Source organism: Sinocyclocheilus grahami, unplaced genomic scaffold, assembly GCF_001515645.1.
Source record: "Sinocyclocheilus grahami isolate Dianchi unplaced genomic scaffold, SAMN03320097.WGS_v1.1 scaffold1267.1, whole genome shotgun sequence".
Taxonomy (NCBI): domain Eukaryota; kingdom Metazoa; phylum Chordata; class Actinopteri; order Cypriniformes; family Cyprinidae; genus Sinocyclocheilus; species Sinocyclocheilus grahami.
In genome coordinates, this window is record NW_015506446.1 from 235,327 (window position 1) to 249,868 (window position 14,542).

Genomic DNA, 14,542 nt, shown 5'->3' on the forward strand with positions numbered 1-14,542 from the left:
CCGTTTAAAAAACGTTTTGCACCGTTTTTGTCGGGGCTGAACGCAGCCCTGGTCTTTTATGTTCTGTCGACATGAGATATAGATACAGGTGCGTCTCAATAAATTAGAATGTCGTGGAAAAGTGCATTTATTTCAGTAATTCAACTCAAATTGTGAAACTCATGTATTAAATAAATTCAATGCACACAGACTGAAGTAGTTTAAGTCTTTGGTTCTTTTAATTTTGATGATTTTGGCTCACATTTAAAAACCCACCAATTCACTATCTCAACAAATTAGAATACCTACTTGTCACAAAATAGCTGCCAGGTAGATTCTAGTGATCCTGAAGACTTTGGTTACCTGGGTTCAGGTGTGTTTAATTGGGACTGGAGCTAAATTCTGCAGGACAGTGGCCCTCCAAGAGCAAGATTGGACAGCCCTGTTATAAACAATAGATTTAGGCATGAACATGTGTTTTTCATTTGAGGGAGCAGGAAGTATTTGATGCTCAGAAGATTGCTTGTGCAGTCACAGAGAGGGGAAGAAATGATGTGGAAAAACTCAGGGCCATATGGACCTGGCTATGTCATAATATTGGTAATTGCACACACAAAAATGCATGCACTGTTAGAAATGAAGTTGTGAATAAAACTTGTATGTTTTACAAGAAAATATTACGTCTTTCTACTTCAGATTGTCACAATTCAGTGCGTTACTTGTCATTTTTTGTAGTTTGTGGAATTTACTAGCTGTTTTTGAGTGAAAATGTTTCTACACAATTTTTTTAGTAAGTCAAATAACTTTTAACTATTTTAGTGAATGTACTTCCTACGGCAAATTGTCTTGTGTTTGTGTGCTTAGAGTATGATTTGGAGGGATACCTTGGTCTTTCTCAGAAGATTTGCTCTTCTGATGAGGTCATCAGGACAGGAAAGGGTGTATGTAGTGGATATTCCAGACTCTGTGTGGAGATGTGCAGGTAAATGGCCACAAGTGTATATATATACACACATCATGCCAGTAGAATGTGGCTCTGAACTTTCTCTTTCTCTAGGGAGGTGGGCATTGAGTGTGTGGAGGTGAGCGGGTACAGCAAAGGCGTTGGATACCAGGCCAGGCACAGTTTAGCTGAGAAGCGTTCCGATCATGAGTGGAATGCTGTCTTCGTGGGGGGTCAGTGGTGGCTACTTGACGCTTGCTGGGGCGCTGGCACTGTGGAGTACATATTGTAAAGAAATATCCAAGAATGAAAGAGTTGTGGAAAAACAAATGAAGACAGCAAATTAAGACAACCGCCCATTCTAATGAAGCACTGTGAATGAGTCAAGTCAGTCTCCCAACACTCTTATTTATGAATATATAAAAGGAAAATGTATTGTTTTTTTACTTATAACTCATGACTATGAATCAACATTTATATTTTACTATAACGTTTCATTTGGTTACATCATTAGCAATGCTTCTTGAGATAGTTCATTCCCCTCATAAATTACGTTAAGTAGTCTACACAGCCTTATACATATCTTTTTCTGATTTACAAATACTTTCTTCAAAATCAAAGTTTGTTAAGTGATTCATCTCAGATCTGGTTGGTTTGGTTTAGCAGATATATGCAAATTTACAGTCTTCAGGGAAATTGGAACTCATACTGCACTCTTTGGAAAATCCACACTGGAAATGAAAAATTCCACACTAAATATAAGGGAAATCAGTGGTGATGTCTGTCTGTTTCAGGTCTGATGACTTTTATTTCCTGACTGAACCTAGTGAGTTCATAAACTCACATTTCCCTGATGACAAGACCTGGCAACTTCTTACCACTCCCATCTCCATAGAAGAGTTTGAAACAAGACCCTTGAAGACCTCAGCATTTTATCAGTTTGGATTGACCCTGACACAACCCAAACAGTACAAAACAATCACAGGTATACACACACACACACACACAAAACATACACTAGTGACACAACTGCACATATGCAAAATAGAATAATGCACAAACTCAAAAGGGAAGATTAGTTACTATAGCTAAAACTTCCTGAATACTGTCTATAGCATGCACTGCAGAATATGCAGGCAAGATTATTAAGTTAGTGTAAACATTAGTGGAACCACAAAGAAAGCTTAACAAAGCCTCTGCTGGTACCTATTGGGCAATGAATAGATGCATGCACACTGAAGCTAAATGCGGTGTCACTCCTGGAAAACACTGAACACTCATGCATGAGATGCTGTAAACCGCAGCAAGACACCTCGCAAACACTTTGGTCTAATATGCCTACATTGAAAACCAATGAAAAGTATTACAGTGCAATGCAGAAACAACTCACTGGGGTTTCTGGGCCCCCTGTAAAGTATATTAGCACGGGCCCCCAGAAATCATGATCGCGTTCCAGGGAGGGGCGGTACAAATTGCTTTCCTGTCCCATTGGGAGAAATCGTGATTTTGTCGGGCTCCTTTTCTGTGCTCATTTTTGGGCATTTGTTTGTGTAATCCACTGTTGACAGATGAAAAATAGCGAACACTGATTTAGCACCCTACAAAATGCTACAAATTCCTGCCATGCTTGAATGAGTTCTGAATGGCTAAACAAAGAATCTGACAGCAGCCAATGGCTACATTTTATTTGACCATTAATGGAGAGTCGTGCTGTCACAGAGATCCACATAATATCCCAGGTATATCAGTAATATCTTAAAGTGAGTAGGATAAAAAAAAAAAAAAAAACCTTGAACACTGTCACAGAAGCTAGGATAGGTGTGGTATGTGTCATTATTACATTATTGTTATTACATCATTATTATTATTACTTGTATTATTATTGATATTACTGTTACTGTCATCACAAGGTATTATTGTTATCATCACCATCTTTAGTATTATTATTATTATTATGCATGCTAGTACTACTTAAATACTACTACTATTATTCAGATTGTCATTGCCATTATTATCATTGCTGTTCTACTGCTGTTTTTGTGTTTTGTGTTCACTGCATGTTGTATGTTTTGCACTCTCAATAAAAAAAAAGGGAGTAGGATCGGCCACTTTAGTGTGAAATTCTAATAAGCATGCATATTTTTAGTTTACTTCCACTAGAAGCCAAAAAAAAAAAGGATTGTTATTACTATGTCAACCATTGTAATTTCAGGAGTGGTCCTCCATGCATATATTTAAGGATTTGACTTCCGTATTTACATGTTGTTGTCACTGCCAGAATTTTCCAGTGTGAACGTAGGCACAATATTACTGTAACATTTTGTAAATGTGTCAAAATTTGTTTTCCGCAGACGACGGGGAAGCAATTGTGTCTGTGAGCTCCTCTAGACTGTTGACCTTTTCGTATGAGATGAGGCAGCGGGATCCCCAGACAGGAGCTCTAAAGCAGCAGGAGGTTGACAGCTCCTGTGGTCTCATGTCAGTGACTCGTCAAGGGATGAAGTTGCGATTACTGCCCCCAGAGCCTGGGGCCTATGAAGTGAAGCTGTTCGCCCGGCGAGAGGGTGAACCTGGTGCTCTGCGGTGGATTTGCTCTCTTGAACTGGAGTGCCCCAGTATCCAGAAGAGGCAGGCCCTGCCTAGTAACCCCTACCTGAACTGGGGCATAGCAGCAGGGGCATCGGCACTAGGTGTCAAGGGTTGCAGTGTCGCAGGAGAAGAGGCCATAGTGGTGGGTGAGGGTGGCGAGTGCAAGGTGATACTACACACATCACGACCTCTGATGATGGTGTGCGAGCTCTCGCACCATGAGCTTGACGCCACTGCGGCCAAGCGCTGCCTTGCGTCGCAAATCACAGCAGAGCAGCTGGTGTGTAACGTCATGTGCCCGTACAAAGGATTTTACCGGCTGTCTATATTCGTGCAGGATTACAACAGTGGAAGTGGGACTTTTCAAAATGCCGGGAACTACCTGCTGCACTGTCAAAACCGAGGATTGAACCCAAACGCATTGTATCCTCCAGACTTGGGCCTGTGGTGTGGTCCTGGGGTGCGTACTCAAGAAGCCGGACTGTCCCATTTCAGCCACACAGGGGCGATAGTAAATGCACCCCAGGGCCAGTGCAACATTACCTTCCACTGCGCTTCACCAGACCTGCAAATACACACGGCCCTCTGCGCTGAGCTGCATGAGCAGGCTCATTTTTCTCTGTCCCGGTATGTACTCTTGACATTTACAGATACAAGTAAGGTAACCGTGAGTGTGCACGCACCCAGAGCGGGAGTCTATCGTCTAGGTATTTATGGACGCAAACCGCCTCAGCAGGACTACATGTCACTGTGTGACTTTATAATCAGGAGTGTGTGTGAAAAGCCCGGAGATCCGTTTCCATGTGTGTATTCAGCATGGGGAAGAGGGTGTGTGCTGCTGGAGCCCCGCACAGGTGCACTGGCTCCCCAGAGTTCAGAAAGTTTTCGAGTGCGGGTACCATGTGCGCAAAGAGTGTGTGTCGTGGGAGAGAAACGGACAGATCTGAAGATGAATAAGAGCAGAGTTTGGGAAGGTGAGGCTGTCACTGGAAATGCCACACAACTCAAGCTCGCTGCTGTCACTAAAGAAAGCAATGACATGCATGTTCTCATGACCTTTGATGTCCTTAACCTGAAGAATGAACAGTGAACAGAACAGACTTTTGTCTAGAGGACAAAAGGGCTACGTTCACACTGCAGTTCAATGTTGTTTACCAACACTGCAAAAAATAAATAAAATAACTAATAATAATAATAATTTGTAGAGATATGAAAACATATTTAAGACAAAATAAATTAACAAGACAAACTTTGTAAAATAATTAGAGTACAAATCTTTCAATTTATTATATTTAATTAAAAATATTAAATTTAATTAGTTTTATGCCTGAAAGAAGAAAACAATGATGAATATGTTTGCATTAAATCATTAATCAAATGCAAATCAAATTAATCAAATGCATTCAACTGTACTTTCTATTCATCACAAAATCCTGGAAATAATTTTTCTGATGAAATGAATTCTGAAGGACTTTGTGAGATTGAAAGCTGCAGTAATGGCAGCTGAAAATTAAGCTTGGCCTTTACATGAATAAATTAAATTTGAAAATATATTCAAATAGAAAAAAATAATTGTGTAATAACATTATATGTGTAGTGTAGTGTAATATTAATTTTAGTAGTGTAGTGTGTATCACATTTCAGCAGAACTGGAACTGGGCACTTTGTCTTGCAGTGTGGACGAAAAGAGGAGGAAAGAAAAGGACAAAAACATATGTAAGAAACATATCCAGGTCAAAGTGTGATAATATCCACTCATATTTTTGAAACAAGACGTTTCTTAATGACATTTATGTCACTGTATGTATGTGTGTGTACATGTGTGAGTGTTATATTTGCTTGTTGACACAAAGAGTCCGTATCCTCAACTGTTCTTATGCACCGCAAGTATCAGGGACATAAAGTGACTACCAAATGAAAGGTCTCTCTGGCCTCAGTGTGTGTGCAACAGAAGGGAATATTCCCGTCCATCCTACACATCAGTCCCTGGCAGTGATCAAAAGACAGAGATGACCAACAGCCACATTCAATGTAGCCCAAACATGGTGCTGCATGATGCTAGCAATACCAAGGTCATGGGTTTGATTCCCAGGGAATGCATGCACTGAAAAAAAATTTTTTTTTACTCTTAAACAAATGTTCATCCCACTTTTCAAATGCAGACAGATACATGCAGCCAGTGTTAAAATCTCTTAACTCCACTATGAGGAGTCATGGGAGACAAACAGACCTTGGTAAGGTTTACATGATGCAGTCATAACCAGTCAGTGCATCAGAAATGAAACCTTGAACTCGTCCCACTGGCCAGTGAGAAACAATGGCTGCTATGTGTGCAAAGGGTGGGTACCGTCTCCAGGGAGAGATGAAGGGAGCCTGATGTAAGTTAAAAGAAATGTGGGTATTGTATCTGCAAGAGGGTGAGCACATTGTTTAGACCCACTTTGGAGCCGAGTGCAGGTTGTATAAACGGCCGAGGATGGGCTGGGAAGCATGTGTAGATCCTCGGGGTGCGTTAAAGTAGAGTCTCAGTGGATCGAATACAAGTATTTTGGAAGGTGGGCTGGGCAGGGACCCAAGGTAAAGGCCAGGAAAAGGATGTGTGTGGTAGATTTGACACACAAAACAGTACTCGACTATTACAGATACACATACTAAGTTATAAATAGCTTCTGTTGTTGCAGGCCGCTGAAATTAGTGCTTAAACTGGGCTTGGCATCCTAAAAGATGTTATCACCATGTGACAAATCCACTGCTGATTTGATACCCTTACACACACAAACACACTTCTCTTCCAGGCTGTTTCTGTCAGAAGACATTGTTTGCCTGAATTGTTTTACTGAGCAGACTACTGCGAATAACCGATAATAAAAATAACTCATCAACGGAAATAGCTTATCAATATTTTAATGTTATTTAGTCATAAATACAACATATATATTAGAAAAAAAGCATCAGTCACAGGAGAAAACACGAGTTACAGTAGTTTTGTGCAAACGACACTCAAATTTAGATTTTTCACATACTTTTGTTTAACCCCTTTAAACAAAAATATAACCAAAAACAAAAGTTATTTTTGAGAGTTTTGGCACTTTTCAAGTAGAACCATCTGAAATCTTGTTCAGTTACGAAGATATCAACGTTATCATGAACTCCAATTACTGGATATTGAGGTAATATTCATTTTCAGTTAATAATATTGAAACTGAGGTAAAGACTGGGGAATCTATATGAATTCCACATTTTCCCTCTGGGTCAAAAAGGTCCAATGTTTCCCCAAAACGCCAATATAAGACCTTAGGGGTGCATGTTTAGCTTTGTGCAAATAACTTTTAGCTTATAATATCTATTTTTAGCTATTTCAATTTTCAGGCTTGTCCCCAGCCAACCAGCAGCAATTGGAAATAATTTAGCCCTTTAGCTTGTCCTAATTTTACTCTTGCCCCCGAAGCATTCATCCACAACATAATGCACTAAATGTAGGCCAGTTGTGATGGACGTTTGAAATAAAACTTCAATGCTGGTGTTGCCAACTCAACTAGATACCTGAGAACACAAGACATGTGCTGTCTGAATATTCATCCTCTGGTTAATTATTAAAAATGACCAGATTTAGGGGCTGGACAATGTAAAACGTTTTGGTCAGGAACAAGCCTTCAGTGACCGCTGAAAGTCAGAATATTTATCTAATAATAATAATAGGTTGCCACCAAAGACAATGTTTAAAAAAGTGCTTTTCTTTGAAAGTCTGACCTTTTAGAAAACCCAGGCCTGTTTGCATTCAGCAAAACAAAACGAAAAAGTCTATCCCTCCTATCTGAATAGCATTGCAGCCACAAATGTAAGATTATTATTGACATATTCATGTCGTAAATCTTTCCACCAAACTCTGTTTTATTCCTCTAACTTCAGCTCCACGAGCACAGCTGTGCGGGCCAGAGGGGGTTCACATAACATCAGGAACTGCCTCTGGAGGGCCTCACTAGGGTCCTCTATGATGAGGAGCAAAAGCCAGATTCATAGTGCTCATCTATGACCAAAAGTCTTCGAAAACCATTGGCCCAAATGACTTGAGTTTTACACGGTGGCCCTCCAGTGCCTTTATGTTACTCAGTAGACCCTTACTGGCCCTTTACACTTACATAGACAAACAACTCTTCATATCCTTTCACCAACACTGGCGCTTGGCTCTGCCGGGGTGCCCCTGCTCTCTGCCAAGACTCTGCAGCGGCAGCCAAATATCTCTCACGGGAGAGAATCTGCTTCGCCTGAGGAATACTATCATCTGGCTCCAATTTAATTGATTTCACAGCATTAGAAAAATAGAATTTGCAAAGATAAACCACGTTTTTCCAATATGAAAAATAGATTGAACTCTTGCGATTTCTTTCTTGGTTGTTCCAGTTTGGTGAAAGGCATTTCAGTTAGCATAAATAGAACTTGATAAGACATCTTAACACATGCGGATAGTATGTGCTAAAAATGGCCTCTACTTTGAACTACACATTATATAAGTGTTACATAGCCCTGTACCCTTTAAGGACAGCTGCTGTGTAGAATCCGACTAACAGCAACACCACCAGCTAAATGAGTGTGTGTGTGTGTGTCTCTGCTGCACATCAGAGTTTGTGTTTCAGCACTCGTGAAGTGACTGCTTACCTCTGAGGCTCTGTCACCTATTAGTGAGTAGTCGGTTTCTCTTTGCTTGTCGGTTTAGCACGGATCTACATCTCAGCAACGTCCTTTCAGAGTTTGTTCACAACAGGGTGGCCTTGAGTAAAACTGCACTTGCATACTGACAAGGTACAGAAGTGTCAAGAGACATAAAGGCAAAGTTATAAATCTCCAAAGGAACACTAAAAAGGCCCATAGCAACATTAGCACTATGTATCTCATAAATCTCCATAGTAACTCAGACAAAAGAGTGGCTTGGTGAAACAGCTGCTAACCACGTAGTGTAATAACACCGGTACAGTATATTGCATCACAGAGGAGACCAGCAGTGTCAGGGTTTCTTTGGAAGTGCTTTCCTTTGCTCCTTTAGTAGCGCCGTAATTGTTTCAAAACATTACTTTTAAGGCTTGTCTTGTAGACAAAAGCTCAAATGTGTGTATCTACACACAAGACACTGCTGCTCTCCTGCTGTGTGTGATTAGTTGAAGTAAACATGCATAGAATGACACACACCCCAATATAGAGTTAAAATACGACCGTAATACCGAACGATACGGATCTAGCAAGTACAGGGGTGATATAAGCAAATTCATTCTGCTTCTGCCACACCTTTGTACCAGCACACGCTCAGCAAGCATGGGTTTAACACACCAAACCGATCCCACACATTAGAACCTCTAATAATAAACCCTCCATCATACCCTGATTCCCTAACCCTCCCAAAATGGGGTGACTTGAAGCACCGGCGTGTCAGTTAATCACTTCAGAATGGCTGAAAAGAAAACTGCAGCACATGAGAGATCCTCAGCCCTGATCCACACAGCGGGGGTCGATAGATTGACAAAGGCTGACTGAGGGCTGATCTGCCTTTCCAGATGCACACGGCTGGAAATGAGCCTTCCGTTTGATCACTTTCAGCCTCACTGATAAACTTCATTACGATTCAGCTCAATATGTCTGCTAGGCACTGGAATTACAGTAGAACAAGCTTCACAGCATGGAGCTTCACCACTACAGTAGGTACCCTTGTACCCTAAATATAAGCTTAGAATTTCTGCTCACCTTCTATTTTATAATAAAGAGAAAATATTTTTCTTTACAGGAATGTTTTGACACATCTGAGGCTTTAGCATTGCTGTTTTACACAACAGCGATTCAGCTTTCTCAGGGCGCTAGTACTATTTACAGTCATGGTATGTTGGGCAAAGGATCTCTCATTAGGCTGTGATATTTCTTCCTGGCTGTGAGCTAAATCCTCTCCATCCCTCAACAGCAAATCCCTCATTCTAACATATGAAATGGACAGTTTTGAGTGGGTAATTGGATAGTGGACGTTAGTGATTGTAAAGTGAACCTCCCCTCCCTTTCCCCAGAAAGTGAATTTGTCAGATGAGGGGATTAGGGGTCGAAGAGGTCAGCGTGTGGCTGCAGGTCCACCTCTCTGTTGAAGCACTCAATCTCCTTATTGGCCTCCTGCACATATTCATCAATGAACTGATCCAACACTGAACACACACATGTAAGGAATCAACATGTGGTAGACAACAATAGAATAACACAAACACATTGCTTCTGACAAACACACAGTAATATTCAATACTGTCAATATTAATTTTAATGCTGTTGATTACAACTGACAGTAATATTAAATGATGCCTCAGTGTGTATAAATGCATTTACAGTAATACACTTTTAATGAAAGTGTAGCCTTGCAAATGTGCTGCTTTTCAACACTCCTGATTAAACATTAAGCCTACTTATCGGATTAATAAAAGTAAACATCACGTTCCTGTTCATTTATACACACATTGGGACGAGTTGAAATTATTGTCCGTGGTAATCAACAGGATGCTACTGTTGCAGTATACAGACATTAGGTAAAATGTACACTACTGATCAAAAGTCTGTGTTTGGTATGATTTTTAAATGGTTTTAATGGAAGTCTTTTATGCTCACTAAGGTTGCATTTATTTGATCAAAAATACAGTGAAACAGTAATACTGTGAAATACTGTTTCAATTTAAAACAACTGTATTATATTTTAATACGTAATTTATTCCTGAATTTTCAGCATTAACCATCTTCAATGTCACAAGATCTTTCCGAAATCATTCTAATATGGTGATTTGAACAGCATTTATTTGAAATAGAACTATTTTGAAACATTATCTTTACTGTCTTCTTTTGATCAATTTAATGCATCCTTGATGAATAAAAGTTTTCATTAAAAAAAAATCTTACTGACCCCAAAAGTTTGAACGGTAGTGTAACCTAGAAAATTTCACCACCACGCCTGGTTAAAAAGTTATAATACAATTTAAAGATACGAGGATGGAAGTTTTGCTTTTCTCCAAAGAAACTGACAAAGTGATGACCGTTGTAGAAGTAACCAGGAGGGAGAGGATCAAGGTGTCTTTTCACCTAGTGACACATAAAATGAAAATATTTAAAGTGTTAGATCAACTATTTGCTTTGTTGCTAATTTAATGAAAAGATGAGTGAGCGCAAGTGTGTCTATACTCACATGAATGTATCTGATCTCCTGTGGGGTGAGTGTCCTCTTATTCTTCTTGACTTTTTTTTCCACTTTCTGTGAAACACAAAAACACTGACATTTTTAAGCCCTGATCCTCAAATGATTATGATTTCATTAAAATGTCCTTCTCTTATATGTAGGAATCTGTGCTCACAGAAGCCTGCAGAATTGCATGTAGTTCATAAAATTGTTTATTAAGTATTTTGGGTTATATGATAATGCTTTCAGCTACCAATATGTTGTTGCCCTCAGCACACATTTTACTATACTTAAATCAATGTTTATTCCTCCCAAAAAATTAGGGAAGAAAATATGGAAGAAGTCTGCGGATTCCACCTGCTCCTACCTATGAGAATTTACCTGTTTGGCACAATGCCGAAGCCAGTCTTTCAGCCCCTCCTGGGTGAGCCCCACTCCGTGAAACATTAGATAACAGTTGTTTGTTGTCCGTGGGCCATGGTGAGTTCCCTGATCAGGGGCAATGGTCACATTCCCACTGATAGAGTTACAGTTTACCACCATCTGTCTGTCATTGTCTACAGTGAAAACAGACACCGCATGCAGTCAGATACACACACACACACTTCACTGAGTCCAACATGCTGCACACTAATTTATCAAACATGTCATCAGACAGAGCTATGTCTAGCATGGCGTGCCAACAGCCATCCATCCCATCAATCACTCCTCTGCAGTGCGGACTACGACTCTGCACTCTACAAACAAGCAAGGAGTCAAACTTGAAAACAACTGATCACAATGCACTGAGTGTTACGAAAATGTTTTACGAAAAAAATCAACTTACAGGGATCTGAAAACAAATCACACACCAAACCGAACATAGGCACCAAAAATCAAAAGATTTCTATGACAAAACACAGATGATTCATGGTGACAACTAGGCATCACAGATGGTGTTCGGACCGTATGGGTCCTAAATGAACTACACTATCTAGCGTGCTTTAATTCAGGCTTTGTTAAATCACTCAGCTCTCTCCATTCTGTCAATCTGCCCACTCTCTCCATGCAACTACACCACAGATTCAAAGGAAAAGAGGAAAGTCAAAACCCTCCAAAAAAATGTGACTACAGGAGGAAACGACTGAGAAAAAATGAGTGAGAACAGATGTGTGCAGGCCACATCACTTTGAGGATTCAGAGGTGAGAGTCCTACCGTGCGGCGTTACCCCACAGGCCCCCTGCCTACTACTTCTCATAGAAAAATCACATTAACTACACAAACAAAACCAGAGCAAGAGACATCCTGGAATCAAACAATAACATTTATAGACAATCATAATTGATTTGTAACTATGTCACACTGTATTTCCCATAAAAAATACTCATATTAAGACTTGGAGGAGGTTATGGAGACCGACTGCCCTACCAGAGAATAGCACTTTCCCACTGATGTGATAGATGTTTCCTGTGAAAGGACTGGGTTTGATAGAGGATTTCAAAACTAAGAAAAGAAAAGAGACAGAGAGACAGTAAGTTGTGTTGTCTTGTCTTTGATCACTTACTTTTGATACTTCCATTTTTAGCACATGGTTGTACAGCATCCTTACATATACTGTCAGCAATCACTTTATAATTAAACCCTCTTGAATATTTATCATTGATGATTAGGCCTCTCACAATTATTACATAACCACCTGATCACAATTATTTGCTCGGATTGCTATTATTTAAAAAGACCTCAATCATCCTGCATGATAAATTACAATCACAAATTGGCATCAAAATAAAGTCATTTAAAAAAAATATGCCATTAAATGCACATTTTGTGTCTCATTTTAAAGCATTAATGCATTATGCAAAATTCAGATAATCGCAGGAGGTGTTCACATCTCACTGCAACTGACCCTATTTACTTTCTTAATCTTTAATTAATATATATATATATATATATATATATATATATATATATATATGCAAAGAGAAACCGACTACTCGCTAATTAATATATATATATATATATTTTAACAGAAACTTAAAGGTCGTCTATTGTGCAACATGACAGTTTGAGGGTTTTATCCAGAACACCTTACAATGCTGTGTGAATAATTTAGAATGGAAATAATAATAATAATAAATATTTTTTATAACTTTTCATGTCATTCTAATCTGTGCCAGTGCTATTTAGTATTATTTCTATACTATTATTATTATTATTATTATTTCGAATTAGCTTTTATTTTATTTCCTATTTAGCAGTTTTTGTTTTAGTAATTAGTTTTAGTAGTTGTAATTTATTTTAGCATTAGTGTTAGTAACTTAGTAATTCAACTTAAACTTAAATTCAACTTATTCCGGTTAGTTGCTAATGCAACATTTCTAATTTTCATTTTATTTTGTAAAGTAAATTTTAAAGTTTTACTTCAATTAACAAAAACTATTTCAGTGGTCTCATAACAATAATAATAGTACTCTGTGCAATATTTTTCGTTACAAAAGCTTAAAGTTTTTTTTAAAGGGGTCATATGATGCGATTTAAATTTTTCCTTTCTCTTTGGAGTGTTACAAGCTCTTGGTGCATAAAGAAGATCTGTAAAGTTGCAAAGACTAAAGTCTCAAATCCAAAGAGATATTCTTCATAAAAGTTAAGAGTCAGCCACGCCTACCTAAAACGGCTCGTTCTAACACACCCCCACATATCTATGTCGCGATCTGGGAAGATTTGCATAAAGCCACCCAAATGTTCACGCAAAGAAAGAAGGCGTAACTTTTATTCTCGCTGTAGTATTGTTGTTGCCGCCGCCGCCATGTTTTGAAGGCACTGTTTCGTTGTGAAAGCGAAACTACTTTGTTTGGTCTTCCAAAAGAGGATGATATCCGCTTCGTCATGCCTGGAGCTGATCTGTGCTGGTCGCTGAGGAAATACATGAACTTCGCGCTGTGGACCACCGGATCGGCTTTCACCGGGGACGAAGCGGAGTCCAGCCCAGGGTCGTCACATGTGGTTGCCACAAGCACACCCGCCGTCGCTCACTCAAGCCGGCCTCTGCTCACTCTAGGCCTCTGGCCTCTGCTCACTCTAGCCGCCGCCGCTCACTCTAGCCCGCCGTGTGTGATGCTGTGTTTCGTTGTGAAAGCAAACTACTTTGTTTGGTCTTCCAAAAGAGGAACATGACTAGACATGACTAGAAATCAGTGGTTAAGTTGAATTTACAACACTGTTCCAGATATGTCCCCACTGGATGCAACAAATGCCTTGTTTATAATGGGTTTTAAATGTTATAAAAACCCATTATATGCCCCTTGCCATATTGTGATGCCTTGTCCCGCTCCGGCTGGGACAAGGCATCACAATATGGCATGGGGTGTAAGATTTCCGTCACACGCTTGAGGTATTCGGCTAATCACAACGCACTGGATAGCTGGCCAATCAGAGCACACCTCGCTTTTCAGATCGATGAGCTTTGTAAAAATCGACGAGTTTCAGAAAGGCGGGGGATAGAGGAGAAACAATAATGTACAGTATGTGGAAAATAATGTTTTTTTAACCTTAAATCGCATAAACACATTTCATTACACGAAATACACAAAATAATGTTCTTTTTAGCAACATCATATGACACCTTTAATTGTCATTTTTTTGTAAGACAATTAATAAAAAAAAAACAAATGTGCCATGACTGTGATGGTCTTTTGGGTGATGTTAAATACACACACAAACAGATGCTTACCTTTGCAGCGCTGCAGAAATAATGCTCTCTCCAATGGACGACTGAACTCAACACAATGCTGAGACATAGACAACGATCCACTTCCAGAAACAAACCTGCCTTCCCACCTGAAACAATACATAGTATAGTCCAAAA

The 14,542-nt window shown here is 39.5% G+C and overlaps 2 protein-coding genes across 3 annotated transcripts in view; one reads left to right on the top strand and one right to left on the bottom strand.

Moving 5' to 3' along the window:
• Positions 1-4,642, top strand: part of LOC107568638 (kyphoscoliosis peptidase-like) — a 9,718-nt gene extending 5,076 nt beyond the window's left edge. Inside the window, exons 2-6 of the mRNA XM_016254610.1 lie at positions 470-579; positions 844-961; positions 1,037-1,210; positions 1,717-1,907; positions 3,274-4,642. Coding sequence (XP_016110096.1) covers positions 470-579; positions 844-961; positions 1,037-1,210; positions 1,717-1,907; positions 3,274-4,601 — 1,921 coding nt within the window. The 3' untranslated portion in view covers positions 4,602-4,642. The remainder of the gene's footprint in view (positions 1-469; positions 580-843; positions 962-1,036; positions 1,211-1,716; positions 1,908-3,273) is intronic.
• A 4,327-nt stretch (positions 4,643-8,969) lies between these two features.
• dnaaf9 (dynein axonemal assembly factor 9) overlaps positions 8,970-14,542 on the bottom strand; it is a 31,435-nt gene continuing 25,862 nt past the window's right edge. For both annotated transcript variants that reach the window (XM_016254613.1, XM_016254612.1), the window contains exons 32-37: positions 14,408-14,514; positions 12,106-12,180; positions 11,079-11,254; positions 10,707-10,772; positions 10,510-10,603; positions 8,970-9,687 (exon numbers count right to left, since the gene is read on the bottom strand). In XM_016254613.1, coding sequence (XP_016110099.1) covers positions 9,581-9,687; positions 10,510-10,603; positions 10,707-10,772; positions 11,079-11,254; positions 12,106-12,180; positions 14,408-14,514 — 625 coding nt within the window. In that variant the 3' untranslated portion in view covers positions 8,970-9,580. The remainder of the gene's footprint in view (positions 9,688-10,509; positions 10,604-10,706; positions 10,773-11,078; positions 11,255-12,105; positions 12,181-14,407; positions 14,515-14,542) is intronic.